At 36.9% G+C, this 22,568-nt stretch overlaps 1 protein-coding gene across 5 annotated transcripts in view; it reads right to left on the bottom strand.

Annotated features, from left to right (window-relative positions):
• The window catches only part of cacna1ba (calcium channel, voltage-dependent, N type, alpha 1B subunit, a), a 125,328-nt gene that overhangs the window by 55,964 nt on the left and 46,796 nt on the right, over window positions 1-22,568 (bottom strand). For all 5 annotated transcript variants that reach the window (XM_059550794.1, XM_059550796.1, XM_059550797.1 and 2 more), the window contains exons 6-7: window positions 7,166-7,269; window positions 1,042-1,157 (exon numbers count right to left, since the gene is read on the bottom strand). In XM_059550794.1, the coding sequence (XP_059406777.1) occupies window positions 1,042-1,157; window positions 7,166-7,269 (220 nt within the window). The remainder of the gene's footprint in view (window positions 1-1,041; window positions 1,158-7,165; window positions 7,270-22,568) is intronic.

Here is a 22,568-nt window from a genome sequence, read left to right as displayed (position 1 = left end):
GAAACAAAACGGAGGAGACTACATACTGTGTCAGAGCTAATTAACCCCTGTGCTGATAAAGGATCAGTAGTTTTACAAGAAACTGTGCTGTCTTAAGAGAAACTACAGTATTAGGATGAGAGGAAGAATTATAAACGACCAACAACTTCAACATTTAAAGCCAAAACATTCCTTTAGGGAAACTATTTCATTTCTTTTTTCGTCAGATTTATTCTTGTTATGATTATTTGCTGTAACATTTTAAGGTTTCACACTTGCTGCATGTGCATCTAAATGGAAAATCAAGGGCTTTGTTCGTCGAGTATTTCCATTAATAATAGCCCTTAATTGTAAAATGGTTGCTGGAAGTGTGTCACTGAATATTATAACATTACATCATTATGAAATCTAAATGTACATGAAGATGAACATCAAATTTACATCTGAATGGTCATGAATGTAATGTACACAAAACGGTTTAGTTATGATAATAATTTTACTTTATGTGCAGTTTTAGAAACGCAGTATCACACTGTTCATACAGTACAAATACTGCAATCTAACTACATTAGCATTAATATTGATGGATGGAGTATGGAGTATAAACAAGTGAAAATCCTGAGAAAAACTTGAGAAGTCTGTTACTAAACTGGCCCCAGATCAGTGCAAATCCACAGCCACGGAAAGCACCAACACACTGAGTCCTGGCTGATGCAGAGCTGTTACAGGCAGTCATGGGGAGACTGAGGGTATGAACCAGCTGGTGGAGTGAGTGGAAGGATATGTGGTTGCCATGGAGAGAGGAAGTGCTGAGCAACAGATGGGCACGGATACATCAGCTCCCATCGCGGCCGAGAAGACAACCGGGGAGTGAGTGAGATAAACAGTCATGGGAGAAAAAGCACAAGGGGACAGAACCAAGGCCTTCTGATGTTTGCAATGTAGATAATTCTCATGTGTAATCTTGAAAAGCACATGAACATCTCTGGATTTGAAAATGGGTTCTGTGGCGATATTATATGTCAAGTGTTAATGAAGATATTGTTCACTTGAGAGACCGACCTGCTTTACAGATCCACTCCAGGTAGCCGGTCAGCTCCCTCTCGATCTGCTGTTGTCTGCGAAGCTTCAGAAACTCCTGCCTTTTCTCCACACGCTCTCGCTCCTTTGCAAACTCCCTGTTTGCACAAATACACATAAACACACATCCATGAACACACTGTACTGCACAGAGGCATCAGGGAAGCCCTGCTCTATGGCACAGGTCATGTGTACAAAAGCATGCATGCATCTACTGATGCATCTACAAAAGCAAATACACTCTTTGATGCAACCATAAGGTACCTGGTTGTAAAGCAAAAGTGAACAACACAAATGCACCAAAATGAAATGTTAGAGAAAAAAGCAAGTACAAGGTGTGGCATCCACATTTGCAAGAGCGGTAGAAAAATCAATGTTTTAGAATCAATAGAAAACAACGGCTAAAAGTCTACAGTTTATGCTTAACTTAAAGCTGAAGTGTGCAATTTATTTTGAATGGTTAAAATTCCTTCTCCTATCCTAACTTAAAATAGAGTCAAATAGTTAAGCCATTCTTATATTCATTTTCAAATATAATTACAGGATAATGCATTAATGACTATTATGTCTATCTAGATTTATAGGTTTGTAGATTTCATTAGATCTGCTTAATAAAGACCCATTAATCCTTGTTTGCAGCATCATTAACACCATATAGCATAAAACGTGCAATGACAAGCAATAAAACAATTTAAATATATAATTTAAAATCCCCACAAATTATAGAAATAATATATTTCAAAATATTGTGTTCATTACTATCATGGCGTTCAAATGAATGGGTTCAGTAGGATTTTTATTTTAAAGAAATTACTACTTTTGTTCAGCCAGGATGGATTAAATTGACCAAAAGTGAGAGTAAAGACATTTATAATGTTACAAAAATGTTTTCGAATAAATGCCATTCTCATGAATTTCGATTCATCAAAGAACCCTGAAAAAAATGTATCATCTTCCACAAAAATATTAAGCAGAATAACCATTTTTAACACGGATTAAATAAAATAAAATATTATATAATTTTTATACACAATATAATAAAAACCATCATCATTGGTAAAAACTAAAACAATTCTAATTCAAGATGAAAATGGTGCACTTTCAACTTGCATTCGGTAAGTTGAATTGACGAATGCAAAATGATTGATTAACTTCCTCAAGAGACGTTACAGCCTCACAAGGAAACAGAAGTCAGTCCATTACTGTCAGCAATGCACCTACAGGGCTAGACTGTTTCTCTCATCTAATCTAACTTTCACACCACAGTATGACAAAACTGTGTAGTGAGTGACACCTTGATTAGATATTTAGGTCGAAAAAAGTGGCATTTACTGACAAATAGCCATGCATTGCCTGTGAGAGGCATATTTTACCTGGACTTGGTTATTAAATGAGTCCCATTCATTTTCATAAGCATTACAGTTTTCTCTGCAATATGATTATGTAGGAGCACATAACGGAAAAAATGCACTGTTTGTGCCCCCTCACAACCTGCCATCTGTTATCATGCCAATTAGAGGACAGCGTGATGATTGACCACCATTACTCTTTAACAGGTGCGCAGAGCATACAGAAAGGAGGTGAAAAAAGGTCTATAAATGCAAAGAACAAAGAAAAGAAGAAAACAAAAGTAAAGTGGACAGAATGTGAAGGATGCAATGCTCCTGGAATGAAAATGTTCCCTGAGAATGTGATCAAAGCAGGAAGGGAATGTGAACAGAAAAAAATCAAAGGAGAAAATAAAATAGGAAAGCACAAGAAAACAGAAAAGAGAGTAAATATTACATTAGACAATGTGAGAATTACTGAATTTTTTTTTTGTTTTTTAATGTGTATTTAGAATAAAGGCTTCCATGTATTTTAGTAAGAATCAATGGGATCCAATAGCAACACTGCACTGGACCCATTGACTATTACAGTGTGGTCAAAAAATAGATTTAATGTTTTTAAATATCTTGTTTTGTGTGTCACAAAAAAAGAAAATCATGCAGGTTTGGAACAACATTAATTGATAACAATAAAAACAATTTGGTGAACTATCCATTTAAGATTGTGATGCTGACACTATCATCCAGCACACAAAGTACGCTGTTCTTCAGCAGGACTCCCACATGACAATGTGGGGGAAATCCTCTTTTTTTTTCCTCCCTGCATTGCAGTGGCAATGACAGTGAATCTGTGTACTTGTTGTGAGTGTGTGACAAAAGAGAGGGAATACTAACTCAGTGGCTCTCTTTCTCCCTCTCTGAGGGAGAATTGTTCATTATTTAAAGTCCCCCCGCAGTCAATAACAGGATCCCTTAAAACTCATTTTTGATAATCAAAATGACATATTTAAAGATCCTCATTTAATTATTTTTCATGTTGTAAATTATAATACATTGATGGCTGTATTAAAATTTAGTTGACATTTTTTCAGACAAAAAATAGTTTTAAGAATAAATAATTTCTCAGGTAAATACAGGTGTGCTTCATGAAGTAAACGTCACTGGTAATGGGGCTGCTCATGCAGTTAAGGTCAAAGGCCATGGTGAGGTGAGAGAGATAAAGATGAAATGGCTATGAATTGCCTTCTAGCTGGATCCCTGCTGCGCAACTACCCACTGAGAAGATGACACGGCTGCCCACCTCTTCTCGAAACCCCCACCCCGTGGCAGTCCTCTCGTCTCTCCATGAGGCCTCACAGTGGCCTTTTGCTTTGAAGGCAGCATGGTCAGACAGGTGAACTAACCTCCCGGCCTCCGCACACAAGCTTGAGAGACACAGCATGCACCATGGCAACCAGTGCATCCACACATGATTAAAGGTTCCTTCACACCTCTCCAACAGATACCAACATTTCAAACACTATTGGAATAAGAATGCATGATGACATGCTACAGTATGCTCCATCTAAATGGATCATTTTTTGTTAATCAGCTAAAATTGACAGAAAAGACATCTAAAATGCCACAAAAGATTTCTAATTCAAATGAACTCTTTTCTGTTCATTGTCGTGAAAAGGCATGGTTTCGACAATTTTCAATATACCAATAAGAAATATTTATTTAGTGCCAAATTAGCACATCTAAATATTTTAAGGATCATGTGACACTGAATATTGGAGTAACGGCTCCTGAAAATTCAGCAAAGACCATCATGAACAAAACAAAGACCAACTTAACAACAATATATAATATAATATAATATAATATAATATAATATAATATAATATAATATAATATAATATAATATAATATAATATAATATAATATAATATAATATAATATAATATAATATAATATACAAGACAATTAGACAGAAATAAGTCTAAGCGATGGAAACAAAACAACACAACTGCTGCAAAGTCTTCTGGGCCAGTTCACTTTCTCACAAGGAGAAGGACACAGCTAGAGAAGCCTGTGCCATGCCTTTATGTAACACTTTACCCAACCTAATTAGATCTGCTCCCATCATACTTTGCGGCCTGTGGTGTGTAGACATTTCACACTTCAGAAGGAGTTTGTAGAAAGCCTTTACAAGTGTGATAATTTGGGGGCTGCGCAAGCAGTCTTGAATGCACAGTAGTTTTAAACTAGGTTACCATGAGGATAGATACACAGTTAGAGAGCTCTCACAGCAAGTAAAAACAGATAGAATCCCTGTATGGCTAGATATAACGGCATAAATATTCTGTCACTTCCATACACACAGAAACACCCTTCCTGAATGTGCTGTGCACATTAACATTTTCTGGCAGTAGTAACTGTAAAAAAACTGAAAAAAACAAAGGCAAATCCTCTCAAGAATGTCTTTCAGGGCCTGTTTCACCTTTAAAGCTAAAAACAGCTTTAAATGAATAAATTTCACACTGTAAGAGTAGAAACTGATAACATTACTTGAAGGACGATGAGAGAGCATAAAAATTAAGAGAGAACAACAGAGATGGAGAGCGGATGGGGACTGAAAGAGCCTACAGGGACACTGGCAAGTTCATCAGTATTATAACACACAGCGTTTGATTCACTACAGGAGTGACAACTGCATTGTGCAAACCAATGTACTATTGCTAAAGTCTTATTCTCAGATTTGTTTTCTGTGAATAAGTTCCAAGCAACCTCACATGTCTCCACTACAATTTTTGAAGAAATCTCAATAATGCCTCGAACAATGTTCAAAAATCGAAACACAAAACTCAAACACTTCTTATTTCTCAAAAACACCAAATGCGACCCAAACGAAATGGCTCTATAATCTTACTGTATGTCAACAATTGTCTTATTTGTTACATACACTTCTGTCTAAAAATCTGGGGTTTGTAAGTTTTTTTATGTTTTTGAAAGAAGTCTCTTATATTCACCAAAGCTACATTGATCTGATTAAAAACACAGTAAAAATATTTTTCTTTTTAAATATATTTTAAAATGTAATTTATTGGCAAAGCTGGATTTTCAGTAGCAATTAATTAGTGTCACACGATCCTAGAAAAATCATTATACTATAATGATTTGCTGCTTATAATACACCCACTGTGCTGCTTATTATTTTTGTGTGATCCATTTTTTTCCAGTGTTCTTTGATGAAACGATGCCAAAGATAAAGCATGAAGAGGAAGACTCTCACTCTGATCTCACTCGCTTTCCTGTCATTCTGGGATTACTGTACTCCTCAGAGAGAGGGACCAGCATCACCACGTGAGAATGAATCTTTTCAACTAAAGCCTTGAAAGCAGAGATGTCAAAGGACGTTAGAGTCCCTCTGAAGGAGCAACAATAAATATTGAATGCCACACAACAGCATCACAGACATGAAGAGCCATTCAATGAAATACAGTGAACATTAGATTGAAAATTTCCAGGAAATCGTAAATTCAAATCCCACCGGCAGCTAGAGTTCACCACAAAGCATTCGTCCAGAGACTTTCCATTAAAACAGTATTTGTGTGTGTGAGAGAGAATAAGAGAGATAGAGAAAGAGAGAGAGATGTAAAGCATGAGGGGAAAATAAAGATGCTGTAGTGTGAGGGTGTGTTATTTGTTTTATAGAGAGTGTATGTGGCTTTTGGCTCAATCACAATTGATGGAGGAAAAACCTAATTGTGACCAACACTGCAGTGGCAAAATAAAGCTGCCTAATAGAATTGAGAAACAGGGCTCTACTGCACTTAACATTGCTTCTACTCTGGATATGCATAAGCTGTAGGTGAACAGATTCCAACCTGTAGGACAGAAATTATTTTACGAGGCTTTAAAGGGTTTTAGAAAGCCAATTTATTTCAAAAGAGCCCACCTAACAGCTATAAGATGCATCCCTTGAATAATTTTAAAGGAATGCTGTTTGTTTGCTTCCCGTATATATTAAATGGAACTGCATGCTTTGTATTGGCTCCAAATTGTTTAAATTTATGTGTGCAGCCAAACAAGATCATGAATTCTAATAGTTTAGTGGGTTGTATGAAATTTGCATCCCTTTATACTGAGACAAGAGTAAAACAGATTATCAGATGACAACACTGCAAACCAAGATTCCTTTCAACTCATGGATTGAAATCTGAACTGAACTGACCAAGTGCAAATGATTGGAAGTCTCAACTAATTGCAAGGAATAGGAATTCAAAGCAATAATGAATAATTATTTTCAATTATTTTTATACTTCTATAATTCTGATTATTTTCAAAGAGTTTATAATTTACCACCTAATGTTTTTGGAAATATCCCATAGGTTGTATGATAATAAGTTTATGGGTAATCATACTGAATTAGACTGAAATATAATGTATATATATTTTTTTAAATAACCTAAATAATCTGAATTCAATTAAATTCAAGCTAAATTTGAAATTTGAGCACATCCGTCCTCACTGCATCCTCTTTGTTACTTTAATTTAATTAAATTAGACTTTAATTAATTTCTGAATATAAGGCATTCTCAAATAAATAAATGACTAAATAGTTCCTCCATTTTACAATTAATGACCAATGTCATCTTTAGCAACCACCAGCCAGGAATTAACCTTAAAGAAATATTTTTAAGACACTTTTTAAGAATCTTGAAAAAGTTTACCTGCATGGGTACAAAAATTCCCACACAGTTGGGACTAATTGTTATGACTGATTTCAGACTCACCCTGACAGCACCCCCAGAACCAAGTTGAGCATAAAGAAAGAGCCGATGATGATGAGAGGGATGAAGTAGAGCCAGTTCCAGGTGTTCCCTGAGGCATCATTGGCCTGCAAAGAGACAGAAGTAATGAGAGCAGAAACTGAGAGGAAGAGAGGTACAGAGAGAAATACACATCAGAAGAACCTGGAGGAGACCAAATCTCCACAGGCTTTTCTTCAACCCCCTATCCCTCTAATAATCTCTTTAACACAATTCACAACAACACATCCTTATCTATACAGCCATAATCCTTCTTATTGTCTAAGTAATTGCTTTTTGCAGAGTTCCCAGGGTTTTGCAAGAGTAAAAAAGAATGTGAAAGCCAATCTTCTGGTCACCGCTCTGTAAAGAAGTTCGTTTTAGACTAGTAAGTGGAACTGACAGTGTTTCTCTTTGATTCACAAGCATATACAACACTGGGCCTTACAAAAAATGCTTATGAGGCATGCTAAGAGAAGATCTCTCCTAGCGCCCATTTATTCACAAATTGCTCTAACATATTGTCTGTAATTGTTAAGGGATCATGGAGAATGCTGATTCAGCAGTAACATACAGATCCTTAAACCCCCTCTACTCTCTTACACAGCTGTTTCTAAGGCAACCGGCTCGTCGTGCCTACCTCTGTCCCTTTATCTCTCTTGCTTGAGCTTTAAAATGGCATTTTTGGCAAGAGCAGTAAAGCTGTCAGAGCCAAATTCCATTGCTGCATCTCCACTCCTCTGAGTATTACATTTATTACAGCACTGTAGGGAATTTGTGTAACTGACTTTTTCTGAATTATTATTTATTTATTACTGCTAAAGTCCATATTGGTTACGGTTTCATGCATCCGAATGAAAGATGACAATATAATAGTATCTCCTTAGCCAAACATTTTTGTTTTAAAAAATGAACAGATTCTAAACCAAGTCCAGTGAAAGGGTGGGTTGCCAAATATTGCCATCCTTGTGGTGTGAAATGAATTGTAGTGATTCATCTTTTAAAACTGGATGAACGCCATCTGACATCAGGAAAAAAGGAGACAGCACTGAAACAGTTCCATCTCATTCAGAGGGTGGGAGAAACAATGGTGGATCACCCACATTTCCGCTAAAGCCTGAAAATGGACTTGACATACTAAAAGAATATGTGTAAAGTAGCCAAAATGAATGACATTGTCTCAGTGGGGTAGATGATTTCTACAGCCCTTGTATCACAGGTTTGTGTTTTCTCGAGTGATATGGGGATTGAAGGAATGCTGAATACAGTCTTCACAAGCAGAGGTGTAGTGGTAAAAATAGAGGTGGGTAAACTATAAATTCTGGGTGATCACATCGTGGTCACGGTAAGGTGGGCCACTGCCTACCGGTGTATGTGTATCCTGATGACATCGCTATAGGCTATCATTTGATATTACTACCAAGGGTATCACTGGTTGTTCCCTCATATAGGTCACACGAACACTATTCAATTCATACATTAATCTAAGTTCTTGTTAAAAATACTCAAGAAGGAATAATATGGTTGAAATCTATAAAGTTTACTAAATGAAAAAACAGAGAGAAGAGAGGGAGGCTTATATCCAGGGGTTCCAATGCAATGCACTTGTACATAATGATTAGGCATTTGGGATTATTTTCATAGTCAATTAATCTGTTGAATATTTTCTCAATTAATCGGTTAGTTGTTTGGTCTATAATATGTCAGAAAAATGTGGATCAGTGTTTCCCCAAAAGCCCAGGAATGGTCCTCAAATTTCTCGTTTTGTCCACAACTCAAAGATATTCAGTTTGCTGTCACAGAGGAGAGAATAATAATAATAATAATAAACTTTATTTTCTATAGCGCCTTTAAAATTTACATCTCAAAGCGCTTTACCAAGGCATACAGAAAGAAAGAAAAAATACATTGAGATTGACCCTCAGAGAAACATATCACATATATGCTAACTGGAAAAAATACGTTTTAAGAGAACATTTAAAAATACTAAGGGATTCAGCCTGTCTGATTTCAGTAGGAAGAGAGTTCCAGAGTTTAGGTGCCACAGAAGAGAAGGCCCGGTCACCCATAGAGCGTAAACGAGTTACAGGAATAGTTAAAAAAGCCAGAATCCAATGAACGAAGATTACGCATTGGGGTGTAGGCAGTTAAAAGTTCAGTCAGATATTCTGGAGCTAAACCATGCAGGGCCTTGTAGGTAAGCATAAGAATTTTAAAATCAATGTGAAACCTGACCGGAAGCCAGTGCAAGGACTCCAAGACTGGAGAGATGTGCTCACTTGTCCTGGAACTTGTCAGGACTCTGGCAGCTGCGTTTTGAACATACTGCAATCTGCCTAAAGTAGATTTCGAGACCCCCGTGAGCAAAGCATTACAGTAGTCTATTCGAGAAAAGAAATGTATTGATCGGTTTTTCAGCCACTGAAAAAGACAACATGGGACGCAGTCAATGTTTCTAAGGTGAAAAAATTATACTTTAACCATGTTCTGAACATGAGGATCAAAAGTTAAGTTTGAATCAAATATCATTTTTTAATTTTGCTTGAAACTCCATAATAGACCCATCCATCTTTAAATTTAAGATATTAGCTTTACGTATTTGATGGGGTGAACCAATCAGCATAACCTCAGTCGTTGGGCTTTTTTGGTACAGGTGTTACAGCAGCAATTTTTAGTGCAGCAGGTACAACACCCATGTTCAGTGAGTCATTTATTATACTCAAGACAACTGGGCATAGTGATGCAAAACATGATTTAAACAGGCAGGTGGGTATTGGATCAACTATGGAAGTGGCAACTTTCATTTGTGAAACCACATTTAGCACATTAGCAATTTTGGAACTAAAATGATCAAGAAATCCATTACAAAGCTGATCTGAGGCAGGTACATTGGAGGAGGTGTTACCTTTTAACAGTTTGTTAATGGTATGAAACAATTTTTTGGGGTTATTTTGATTATTATCAATTATCTGAGAGAAATACTGAGATCTGACAGATACAATATCTGCCTTATATTCAAGTAAGTGGTCTTTCCAAGCTTGATAATGAACATTAAGGCCAGAGGTACGCCACTTACGCTCCAGCTTACGACCCGCTGCCTTCCTAGAGTGCAGCTCACCATTATACCAGGGAGCAGATCGTACAAAGGCCACAGACCGGGATTTCATCGGTGCAAATAAGTCCAAACCAGACAAAAGAACAGTATTTAACAGAGAGATGTTGACCTCCAGAGGGTCTGATAAAGTAAGGCCACTTAAGGAGGATTCAATAAAAGCAGAGAAGTCATTGAGATCAATGGATTTCCAATTGCGATAATTTACAGTACGGAAAGGATAAATGTTAGTATGCGACAGTTCCATACTAAAAAGAATAGCAAAATGGTCAGACAATCCTAAATCTGTGACAGAAAACTGCGATAAGAATGATCCATGAGAGTTAACCAGATCTAAGGTGTGCCCCTTAATATGTGTGGAGCAATCCACATGTTGCTTCAAATCAAAACATTCCAATAAAGACACAAAGTCCTTAGTCATTACAGAGTCTTTTTTGTCCATGTGGATGTTAAAGTCCCCTAGAATAAGAGTTCTTTCAAACTTAAGACACAACATATACAGAAAATCAGCAAATTCAGTTAAAAAGTGTTCAGTAGTCTTAGGAGGTCTGTAGACTACGGCTATGACAGTCGAGATGGGCGCAGAGACACTCAGCACAAGACATTCAAAAGAATTAATCTGAGGAGTGACCACAGGACTTATAGTGAATTGTTGATTATACAACACAATAAGTCCCTCACCCCTGCCAGAGGGTCGCGGGGAATCGAACAATCCATAGCCAGATGGAGTAAGTTCATTAAGCACAAGCCCATCAGATTGTCTATGCCATGTTTCCATCAAACAGACCAAGTCCAGTTTGTTTTTGATGATAATATCTGATAACAACAGCGCCTTAATTGTTAACAGAGCGTGCGTTAAAAAGAGCCGATTTCACTAGGCACGGTGGCATAGGGAGTGACGGAGAAAGCTCCACGCGTTTAAGCGCTAACAGATTGTTAACATCCACCCCACTGCACCGAAGTTTGTTGGTTTTACGTTGAAATACTGGCACAGAGAAGCAGTCTGATGCATCATGGATAAACTTGTGCCTTGACGCTCGATGTATGTATCGCGGTGGTCGAAGAATTCCTTGTCTTCTAGTGGCTTAGAAGACACTAGAACATATTCACATTTAACAAGCTGGAATCAAATAATTTTTTACTTTTGTCTTAAAAAATTACTCAAACCGACTAATCGATTATCAAAATAGTTGTCGATTACAGTTTTTCCCAATTGCTAATGTAGCAGGTGCAGATTAACGACAGAAGGACGAATCTGGTGCCACATATTTTAACTGAAAGAAAACATAGTTTCTTTAATTAACACAAGAAAGACAATATAAGTTGCACTGTAGTTTCCACAAGTGTAATGGCTGCCGACAATAACAGACGATTTTGCTAAACTAAAAAAACAATAAAACCAAATTAATATCACAACAGTGCCTCTTTGTCCACTTGAGGTGATGGCTTGCTAATGATATCGTACTGATGTCATAGCTGACATGAATCAATAAGAGGAGTAATCGCTAGCTCTGTTAGCTGTTTGAGCTCTTCAGATCGCATAAATCAGTGCAAAATGAATAGAAATGTTATTCTGTATGATGAAATATTTTACAAACATGTCATAAAATTATTTTTTCTCCAAATGTGCGCACCACTGGACTGTATAGCCCTGGCGGATTGTGGATATTGTATGTACACGAACACAAATAAACTGGAGATGAGATGAATGGCTGCTGTATGAGTGATGATTTCTATTATTATTATTATTACTTAGGACGTTTACAGTGAACCAAATTAACCTCAAAAACATGTAGTTTAGTACTGTTTTCCGAGCTCACTCACTTCGGGCTTGTAGCCGAGGCCGTTTGCGGGCATCGGGAGGAGGGCTGCTGTCTTGACAGTGCTTAAAAAAATTGCCGGATGTCCATTTTTGAATCTTGATGCAGTCTGTTGCGTGTCGTTCATGAACTATTCGTTCAGTTTAATATGACTCGGGACTACCGAGTTGTCTCAGAGAGTGATTCGTTCATTTTGTGTTGACCGCCCAGCCAGCAATGACATGTGGGGCCCAGATGAGGGCTTCATGGGCGGCAAATGTGGGCCCCATTATGGGCTTGCACCCGGGATCCATATCGGGGTATTGGGGCAAGCCGTGGAAGCCCAGACATACTAAAAGTGGGACCTGTAAGGGTACTGCATGGGTCTCAACTGGGTAATTCATGTCAGACCCATTTCATTTAGCTGATGCTTTTATCCAAAGCAACTTACAATTGCTATTTATGTCAGAGGTCGCATGCCTCTGGAGTGTCTTGCTCATGGACACATTGGTGTCTCACAGTGGATTTGAACCCGGGTCTCTCACACCAAAGGCATGCGTCTTATCCACTGCGCCAACACCACCTCAAACTTTAAAGTGGTTTAAAGAAATGTATTGAGTTACAATTACTCAATCTCAACATGCTTGATTAGCCTACATGTAGAGTTACTACAAATTACTAAAAATTGTACAGTAAGTAATTACATAACTCTATAGGCCTGCATAATTACATTGCGCCTCTGCCATGCAGGACCCATGTGTTCCCAGTTCAAACCCAACTTAGAACATAAATATGCCATGCAGGACCAATATATGCTTTCCCAGATCAAACCCATCCGGCTAGCCCCACTTAGCCCATAAATATTCCTTGCAGGACCCATATATGTTGTTTCCAGTTCAAACTCATGGCCCATGCCTGTACCTTATGGGGCCCATGTAATCAGCTCATATGGGCTTCCTATGTGGGACTCATACTACAAAACCTACATGGGAGCCGCTGATTTCACCCAGTCAAAGCCCATGCCCACACAGTAACCATGGAACCCGTACTTAACCCATCTGGGCCCCACATGTCATTGCTGGCTGGGCGCACATGCGCATTACGCACCATATGGGTTCTGAATCGACAGGTAAGGTCCGAGTCTTTTATTCTTCCTGTCAGTCCCATAAGACGGAAAATGATGGTGATGGAAAGAGAAAAGATTAGTTAATTTTGCTGAACGAGACTCAAAGATCCGAGTCAGTAAAGTGACCCGAACTTCCTACTAACTGCCAACACCGCAAGCAATTGGTCAACACTGACAGTTGCAGCGCAATATGAAAGACTTCGTCTTAGGTTTAACAAACAACCTATGAAACTAATAATGAACAATATGAAACTAAAACGACATAAGCTTAATTTAAAATGGCTTAGGAACTGTAGGCTATTTAGAGTTGGATAAACTCAATTTAGAGGTGGATAAACGCACTTTGGAGGTGGGTAAACGCTATTTCCGAATTTTGGGAGGTGCGTAAACAGCATTTACGTGCGTTTAGCCTCCACTACATCCCTGTTCACAAGATTACCACAGTAATGACAAGAGCATCTGCTAACCAGACATGAGAGACAGTATAATGGTTAACAATTTAACCTGGGCCAATTATCCAGTGCTTCCATTCCAACTTCCTTACCACAACTTCCTGCTCTTAAAATGGCAAACAATACACAAATTAGGGCTGGGCAAAATGGCCAAAAATAAAAAAAAAATCATATCTCAGTATTTTTAGACCAAATGGCGATATACATTATACAGGTGTATTTTCTCCCTTTTTTTGTGTGTGTGTGTGGGGGGGGGGGTGTAAAAAAAAATCTGTGTATTTATTTTTTACATTTTATTTTACATCCTGTCCAATAAAACAATGTTCATATTAAAAAAATATATAGTGAATGCAACCAAGTGGGCTATGCTATACAGTATATTATGTGCAAACAGGGTTAAAATCACATTCACAGTATCCCCCTCTATTCTGCACTCGTATTTAAATAGGCCTATATCGATATAAAAAGTATTGCCTCATTCCATATCATTTGAACAAAATACATCAATATATATTTTACAAACTCGATATACTGCCCAGCCTTAACACAAAACTTAAAGGGTTAGTTCACCTAAAAAACACTTTCTCTCCTACATAATAAAACATGTATGCATTGGCTAATGATTAAATAACTAAAAGATAATCTTTAGATGGAATATAACCTTCATGTCAGCTACTTCAATACATGCATAAATTTATCTATATATTGCAAATGATTATAAATGGGACAGAACTACTGTATGTTGCAAAAGGGAATAACTTAAAAGATCTGTGCAAACCAGCAAAAGCATACAGTCTGAAAAAATCAGGAACACCAAATACATCTGAATAGGCCCTGCACATAAACAAGAAGCACAAAAAAAATCTGAATTTCTGTGAAAAGTGAGAATATCTAAGCAAGATGTGGAATCTGTGGATAATAAAACTGTGATAAATGTGGTAATCAAATTCTCAGCAATGCACTGGGGCATGAATAAATAAAGCTATGTTACTATTTATTGTTTTGCTGCCTACATTTATGCTGTTGTTGTGTTTGTTGACATCTTCAACTATTTGTCATGTGGAAAAATCACAACTATTCTTTCACCGTTCACTGTAAAAAAAAATATATATATATATATAATGCATCTGTAAAATGCCCAGTAGCTAATACTGTGACTCCTCTATCCTTTACACACTTTTCCAGAAATGTATATATAAATAAAAATGAGTGAGAACGGCATATAATAAATTATACAGTATATGAATACAGAGGCTGTGATCAAATTCCTGTGAGTGTGCTTCTCATCCCACTAAAGACAATTAGAGATTTGATTCATTTCCTATGACTGCACTGTCATTAATGAGACAGCAGAGCCTAGAGGGAAAAATCAATTGAGCAAAATCTTTCTATTAGTTGGCATTACTGTTTCTATTAATGTCTATTTCTTGACTTTAACGTTGATTAGTGAGACAGAGCCTGTGTTGGGTGTGATCACATTTAGCATTGTTATGCATATTTTCACAAGGGAAACCCCAGTATTTTCAAAGAGATTTTCACAACTGGAATTCATCGTAAATAAAATAAATAAAAAAAAAAAATGTAATTAAACCGATAAACTTATGCTACCATATTGGCTAAAATAAAGTAAAAACAATAATAGTTTAAAATATTATTACAGTTTCTATAATAAAATATATTTTAAAAAGAACATTTTCAGTAGCCATTACTCCAGTCTTCAATGTCAAGACAATCTTTCATTCTTAAATGCTGATCTGGTGCTCAAAAAAAAAAAAAAAGAAAAACGTATTATTATCAGTGTTGAAAACAGGTGCTTAATATTTTTGTAGAAATCTTAAAGGGATACTCCACCCCAAAATGAAAATTTTGTCATTAATCACTAACAGCCATGTCGTTACAAGCACGTAAAAGCTTCGTTTGTCTTCGGAACACAATTTAAGACATTTTAGATGAAAACCGGGAGCCTTGTGACTGTCTCATAGACTGCCAAATAAATTACACTGTCAAGGTCTAGAAAAGTATGAAAGACGTCAACAGAATAGCCTATCTGCCATCAGTGGTTCAACCGTAATGTTATGAAGCACCGAGAATACTTTTTGTACACAAAGAAAACAAAAATAATGACTTTATTCAACAATTCGTCTCCTCTGTTTCTCTCCACATCACCATAGCGCAATTTTGGAGAATATAAGCTGAACGCAGGCAGAGTACCCTCTTCTGTGTCAGCTGCTCCACAAAAATTATTCTTGTTATTATATTGTATATTATATGTTATTATATTGACTATGGTATTTGATGCTAATCACATCATTAGCATAGCAACATGCTAACACCAAACTGTTGAAATCAATTTAAAATCAAATATCCTGTGCGGAATGCAATTGGTGGGGTGTATTTATATATCTTACGGTATATAAATAGTTCCAAATCAGTCAATTATGAGTTTCAATTACATTTTTAGATGCTCTTTTAAAAGGTATCTGACTACTAGGCAGTAGGAAGTAAAAAGTTTTGGAACAGAGCCGCTTATAAAGTGTGTCTACAGAGTAGAGGTGTAACGGTACGTCTATTCGTACCAGACCATTTCGGTACAGGGCTTTCGGTACGGTGCACGTGTGTACCGAATGACTGAATGCAATATTTTGTGTGCGGAACATATACATTTTTGTGTTTCCACACGAACATATTAAGTGGCGGAAGTCTCCGCGTTCAGCGCAAATCCCGCCCTGCAGCTGATTCTAAAGTTTTCAAAAGGCATCACGCGAGTGTGAACATCACTTCAACTAGGAAAAAAAAACGACTGTAATTCAAACACAGCTCCCGTCTGCATTTAAACAGACCTTTGCTCTTAATTAATTTGCTCTTAAAAGAACGCATACTAGCCTCTAATTTTCCACTGACGTAAAGTTCTTGTGTCTGGGTTAATCAGATTATCTCTATGAGAGGCAAGATTTAGGAATATTTATCTGTCATTAGATCTCTCATCAAGGACCCAGGAGGACTGAAAGCCCAGTGTGCATAAGAACACTTAAGGAGGATGTCATCTTATAGGAGGAGAGAAACAGAGAAACAGTGTGCTATTGCTCGAGGGAGCAGCCATCCAGCGGTCATTACGCTCATAACTGCAACAGACTGTAAAACAATCTACATTCTGTCTGATGCCAAAACTACAAAACAAACAACTATTTTACTTACTTGTCCAAAATTGTGGCTTATTAAATAATGCAAACTAGAAGAGAAATCCACAAAGCATTAAAAGACTGAGTGCAGTACGAAGAAAGGGTTTATTTTATAGGTGAATGTTCTTTCGGTAAACCACAAGACCAGACAGGACTTGGCACACTCTTGTGGATCCAAACATGATCAATCTATGCTCCCTGCAGGGCTATTTTTAAACATTTAACAGCAAATTGATCTATAGGGCTATCATACTAACAATGCTGAATGCCAGGGAACATGGTCACCATATACCACACAGATCACCCTGTCGCCTGAGTCACTGTACAGCGTCACACAGCCACCTGGTAGATGCTACTGTTTAGAGTGCTACAAAGATACACAACATGACATAAATAAACACAATGTCACACAAACAAAGTCCAAGAGTGATGGGGAATACCAGAAAAACATTACTGTGCTTGGATTCAAATTTAAGACTACATTCACGGTATTAAATGGTAATAAAATATGAACAAATTCATCTTGATAATGTCAGATAACTTCGATAGAAAGGCATGTAATGAAGGAGGTTGAATAGCTGTCAACCGTTAAATTTAAGTACACAATTAGATAATACCAGATAAGGTCAACCAATTACCAAGCAATGCTTAATTTTGTTCAGCAATTCAAAAAAATACTTAAGCAAAACATGGTCAGGTTAAAATTTTTGGGTATAATGTCACATTTTACTTTATTTTGCTATCCTCAATTACATAAATTAGCTATAGTGTAAAATTAAAATATCAAACATTATATCTAGTGTCTGAATAATTTTGGGTTTGACTGTATCACTGTTTAATGTATCTATAATTCCATCTTTTATTTATTTATTTTACAGTCAGAAAATACGGAGCAAATTTTATTCTTAGGAATATTTCATGAATCTGGCTCCTGGTCTAAAACTGTAGTGTGTGAAATTAGCATAAGTGGTTATGAAATAACCAGAGAGTTTTGAAAAATTCATTGCACATGCCCCAAAAATAACTGGATGTCTGAGTTGAATATTCCAGAAAAATTACACCATTTCTCTGGCTACTCTTGCAAATGAGCTGCGCACTGATTGGAGCCTATCAGAGCTCTATTAGAAATGAGAAAATGAGGAATCGAGGAGAAGCATATTGATCTCCGGAGAGAAGCTACTGATTTGATACATATATTCTGCTTTCCAGCCTGGACTCTGTAGCGTGGAGACCTAATTAGAGAGAAGACGGCCGACGTTAGCATGCACAATTGCTCTTTAAGAATGAATGAGAACTTGCTGCGTCTGAAAAGAACTAGCACAGTAGTACTATGTTCATCCAATCAGCTGCTTAGCAAAATGAGGGTGTGTGACTGTTTAGTGATTTGTTGTTACAGAAATATAAATTGATGTGATTTTTGCATTAAGAGCAAAGCAATTCTTATATTCTTTCTCCTCTTCTTTCTGTGTATCTCTCTCCCTGCCCATTGAGGTTAAAGAGCTGTCAGGAAATGTCCCTAGTGAAGATGTGAACAGGGAGATAAGATATAGGAGTTCACCATTAAAGCACTCCCTCCACCTCCACCTTATCTAGCCATCAATTCATTCGACAAAAAGATCTTCTGCAGTCAGACTGGAATACCAAAAAAAAAAAATATGTCCAAAGTCCAAAGTCTGTTCTTCAAACAATGCAATGAGTATGAATATGAGTAAATGATGACAGAACTTCATGGCACATAACCAATAAATAACTTACTTGATTAACAAGGCTGAGCTTCCATGTTTGCCATATTTGATGATCTCTATGTCTGTCCATTGACCAATGTTTACATATGAACAAAAGCTTAAATTAAATCTGTTCATGAAGCACTTGTGTCTCCTCAGAAGGCTTGGATTAAACTTCTTGATTCATATGGATTATGTTTATGATCTCTTTCACAATTCAAATTGTCAAATTTTGGTGGAATAGACTTTCAGTGGAGGGGCAGTTTTATTAAGAATATCTTTGTTTGTGTTTTGAAGATTAATGGACATCTTATTGGTTTGAAAAACATTAGGCTGGGTAAATAATGTTCAATTTCTCTATGAACTAAGCTTCTATAAACTCCATTATTAAAAAACATTAATGTACCCATAAAACTTTAAGGAATTCAGAAGTCAAGATGCATAGAGTACCCCAAGAAAACACATCAGGCTATAAATACACACACAGAAACACACACACATACATACAGTACATACACAGTGCTGTTACAAGGTTTTTGATCCCTTCCTCTTTTAATATTATTTTATTTATCATTTTTATTTTGTATATTTGTCACACTTAAAAGATTCAAATCATCAAACACATTTTAAAGGGGACCCATTATGCCCCTTTTCACTAGATGTAAAATAAGTCTCTGATGTCCTCAGAGTGTGTATTTCAAGCTTTAACTCAAAATACCTTACAGATAATTTTTTATACCTTGTTAAAATTGCCACTTTTAAGGTATGAGCAAAAACGCACCTTTTTCGTGTCTTTCCCTTTAAATGCAAAAGAGCTGGTGCTCCGGGGAAGAGGGCGGAGCTACAAAGGTTTCAAGAGCTCATGCTCCGGCAATACCGGTGCTAACCTTTACAAATAAACACTCCACCATTGTACCGTGCATAAAAAAAATGCACTTTATGAATTACACAGACGGAAGCATGGCGCGATAAAAAATAATTCATGGTGCCTTTCAAACTTTATAAGCCCCACTTGTGATTATGAGCTCAACGAATTCCAGCGGTCGACTTCACATTGCTTTCATATGCAATTTTAACTCCAACTGACCTGTTCACGATCATTTTGGTAGCACGTGAAGGCAGCATCAGTGAAAACAGACAGACAGTGGTAGCTTTAGCAACATTAGCCTTACATAGCGCCAAGAAGCTCTTTCAGAAAGGCAATTTGGAAAACAAATGCATGATATTTACTTCTTCTGGAGGTGCAGCTGGATCACGAACAGTTGGCACTGCTTCATCCTTCAGGAGCAACTTTTGTGCAAAACCTACTTTATACTGACCCTCATTCACAAAGCAGTCTGTTGTAAGTGATTTGCACAGACATAAACAAAATTTCGGTAGAGTTGAGGGAGCATTTTCTTCAAAAACTAAATTAATCCACCTCGTCTTCAGTGACTCTCAGGAGTAGATGGAGAGAGCTATGTGGATTTATATATTCAGCTACAGAACATCTAAAACGCCTGGGAGACATTCTCTTCAGTGCAGCAATGGCAGACTGTATACAACTCGCTGTGAACTCGCTCAGGGCACTTCTAATTTAGAACGGCAGTGTCTGTCAACTTTTGTGGGCGGGGCCTCTGGCTAATTTGCAATGAGTCTTTCACAAAATTTTGACCGACTCTTCTTTGCCCCATTGTTTTAATTCAGCCACATTTGGAGGGTTTTTGAGAATAAAAGGACTGTTTAAGGTCATGCCACAGCATCTCAATTGGATTTTGAAAAGGATTTTGACTTGGCCATTACAAAACCTTAATTTTTGTATTGTTATTTTTTTCAGCCATTCTGAGGTGGACTTGCTGGTGTGTTTGGCATTATTGTCCTGCTGCTTAACCCAAGTGTGCTTGAGCTTGAGGTCAAAAACTGACAGCCGGATGCCGTTTTTGCCTTATTGTTAATCATGAACACTGACCTTAATTGAGGCAAGTGAGGCCGGAAGTTCTTTAGATGTTGTTCTGGGTTCATTTATGACCTCCTGAAGGAGTCGTCATTGAGTAATTTTGGTAGGCCAGCCACTCCTGGGAAGGTTCACCACTAAGATTTCTCCTACAGCTCTGACCGTGGTTCACTGGAGTCCCAAAGCCTTTGAAATTGCTTTATAACCCTTTCCAGACTGATCTATGTCAACTATTTTGTTTCTCATATGTTCTTGAAATTCTTTAGATTGCGGCATGATGTGTTGCTCATCAAGCATGCTTCACTTTGTCAGACAAGTTCTATTTAAGTGATTTCTTGATTCAACACGTCTGGCATTAATCAGGCTTGGGTTTGACCAGTGAAATTTAACTAAGTGTTCTAAAATAACGTGGTCAATCACAAATCTTTTATGATTTAATAGGAAAGGAGCCATTAATTTTTCAGGCCACGTAGGTTTGGACAGCTTTTTCCATTAATAAATGAAATCATAATTTAAAAACTGCTTTTTGTGTTTATTGGCATTATCTTTGTGTAATATTAAAATTAGTTTGATGATCTTTTAAGTGTAACAAATACACACACACACACACACACACACACACACACACACACACACACACACATACATACATATACATATATATACATATACATACATATATATATAAGCATATTCCCCCTTACTCTACTAAACCATCAAAAGCCAACAGATAGCCTCAGCAGACTGGCCTCCTACATTAGCCTAGTGCAGTATCATGTTGCAATAGCCCTTAGCTAACCACAGGACCATTAGCCTCTATCCGTCCATCTTATCTCCCAAATGCTGCTTACCACTTCAAGAACCAGATGTCTGTTTTATCATTCAATGAAACCAATATATACACTGTCCATATCATCTGAGGAGAAAGCTAATTGCAAACTGTGCATACAAAGCAGATTTTGTAAAAGTACTTTTTCAAATCATTTTAGAAGTTTTTAAAAGGGTTAATAAAATATATGGTAATGATATATTTATAATTATAAATATACTGAAAATAATATACACTTTATATAAAATAGTTTGTCATTTCAATTTATTCATGAATGCTCTCTCTCTCTCTCTCTCTCTCTCTCTCTCTCTCTCTCTCTATATATATATATATATATATATATATATATATAGAAAATACATAAATTCTAGTTTTCCTCCACTAATCTTGAGGATGAGTCTCATGCCACTATAAGGATATCATACCACACATGCAAGAGTTTGTGTTTTTCCTTAATCATACACTTCCAGAACCATCAGCAAAACAGCAAGAGGCCTTCGGGATTTTAAACCAAAGACTTGAAAATGAGACAAGCCACCACATGGATCAGAGATTCTTCTTCTCCTCCTAACATCTCAATCAAATATGTCCCACCTTCGCCTTTCTAACACTTCCTAAATATCTATTAATATTACCTTGCTGTCACACACACACACACACACATTCTCTTTCTTCATGATGGATAGCAGACCACTCACAGATTCTATATATCCACTAGAACCACAGGGCTAAATTCAACACTAATAGATTCATAGGACACTATGATTAATCATGATATTTTTGGTCTTGGTGAGAGGAAGGAAAGACACTAGTTAATTAAAAAATCAGACATAAAGATTATTCATGCTGGTGTAAGGAAGATGAACTAGAGCCCCCTACAGATCAGAAAAGTAGTGAGCATAATTCACTGCTTAACTGACAGCGCCAACTCAAAACACCATTTACAAAAGAAGAAATAGCCATGGATACATCCACAGATGGAGTCATCCTTTGATTAAACACTGATATATCATATACTTAAAATAATTAAATGCTGATATGTAACACTTGCTACCATTGCTATGAGATATGCTGTCATTCAAAATTTTGGGACCAAGAGAATTGTTTAATGTTGCTCACCAAAGCTACATTTATTTGATATAAAAAAATACAGTAAAAAAAACATTTAAAAGCAGGTGTCACTATTTTAACTATTTTAGTTGACAAAAATGACACATTAAAGGGTCAGTTCACC

Source organism: Carassius carassius, chromosome 5, assembly GCF_963082965.1.
Source record: "Carassius carassius chromosome 5, fCarCar2.1, whole genome shotgun sequence".
Classification (NCBI taxonomy): Eukaryota; Metazoa; Chordata; class Actinopteri; order Cypriniformes; family Cyprinidae; genus Carassius; species Carassius carassius.
The sequence above is the reverse complement of the archived record's forward strand: the minus strand, read 5'-3'. Positions and strand labels throughout refer to the sequence as shown.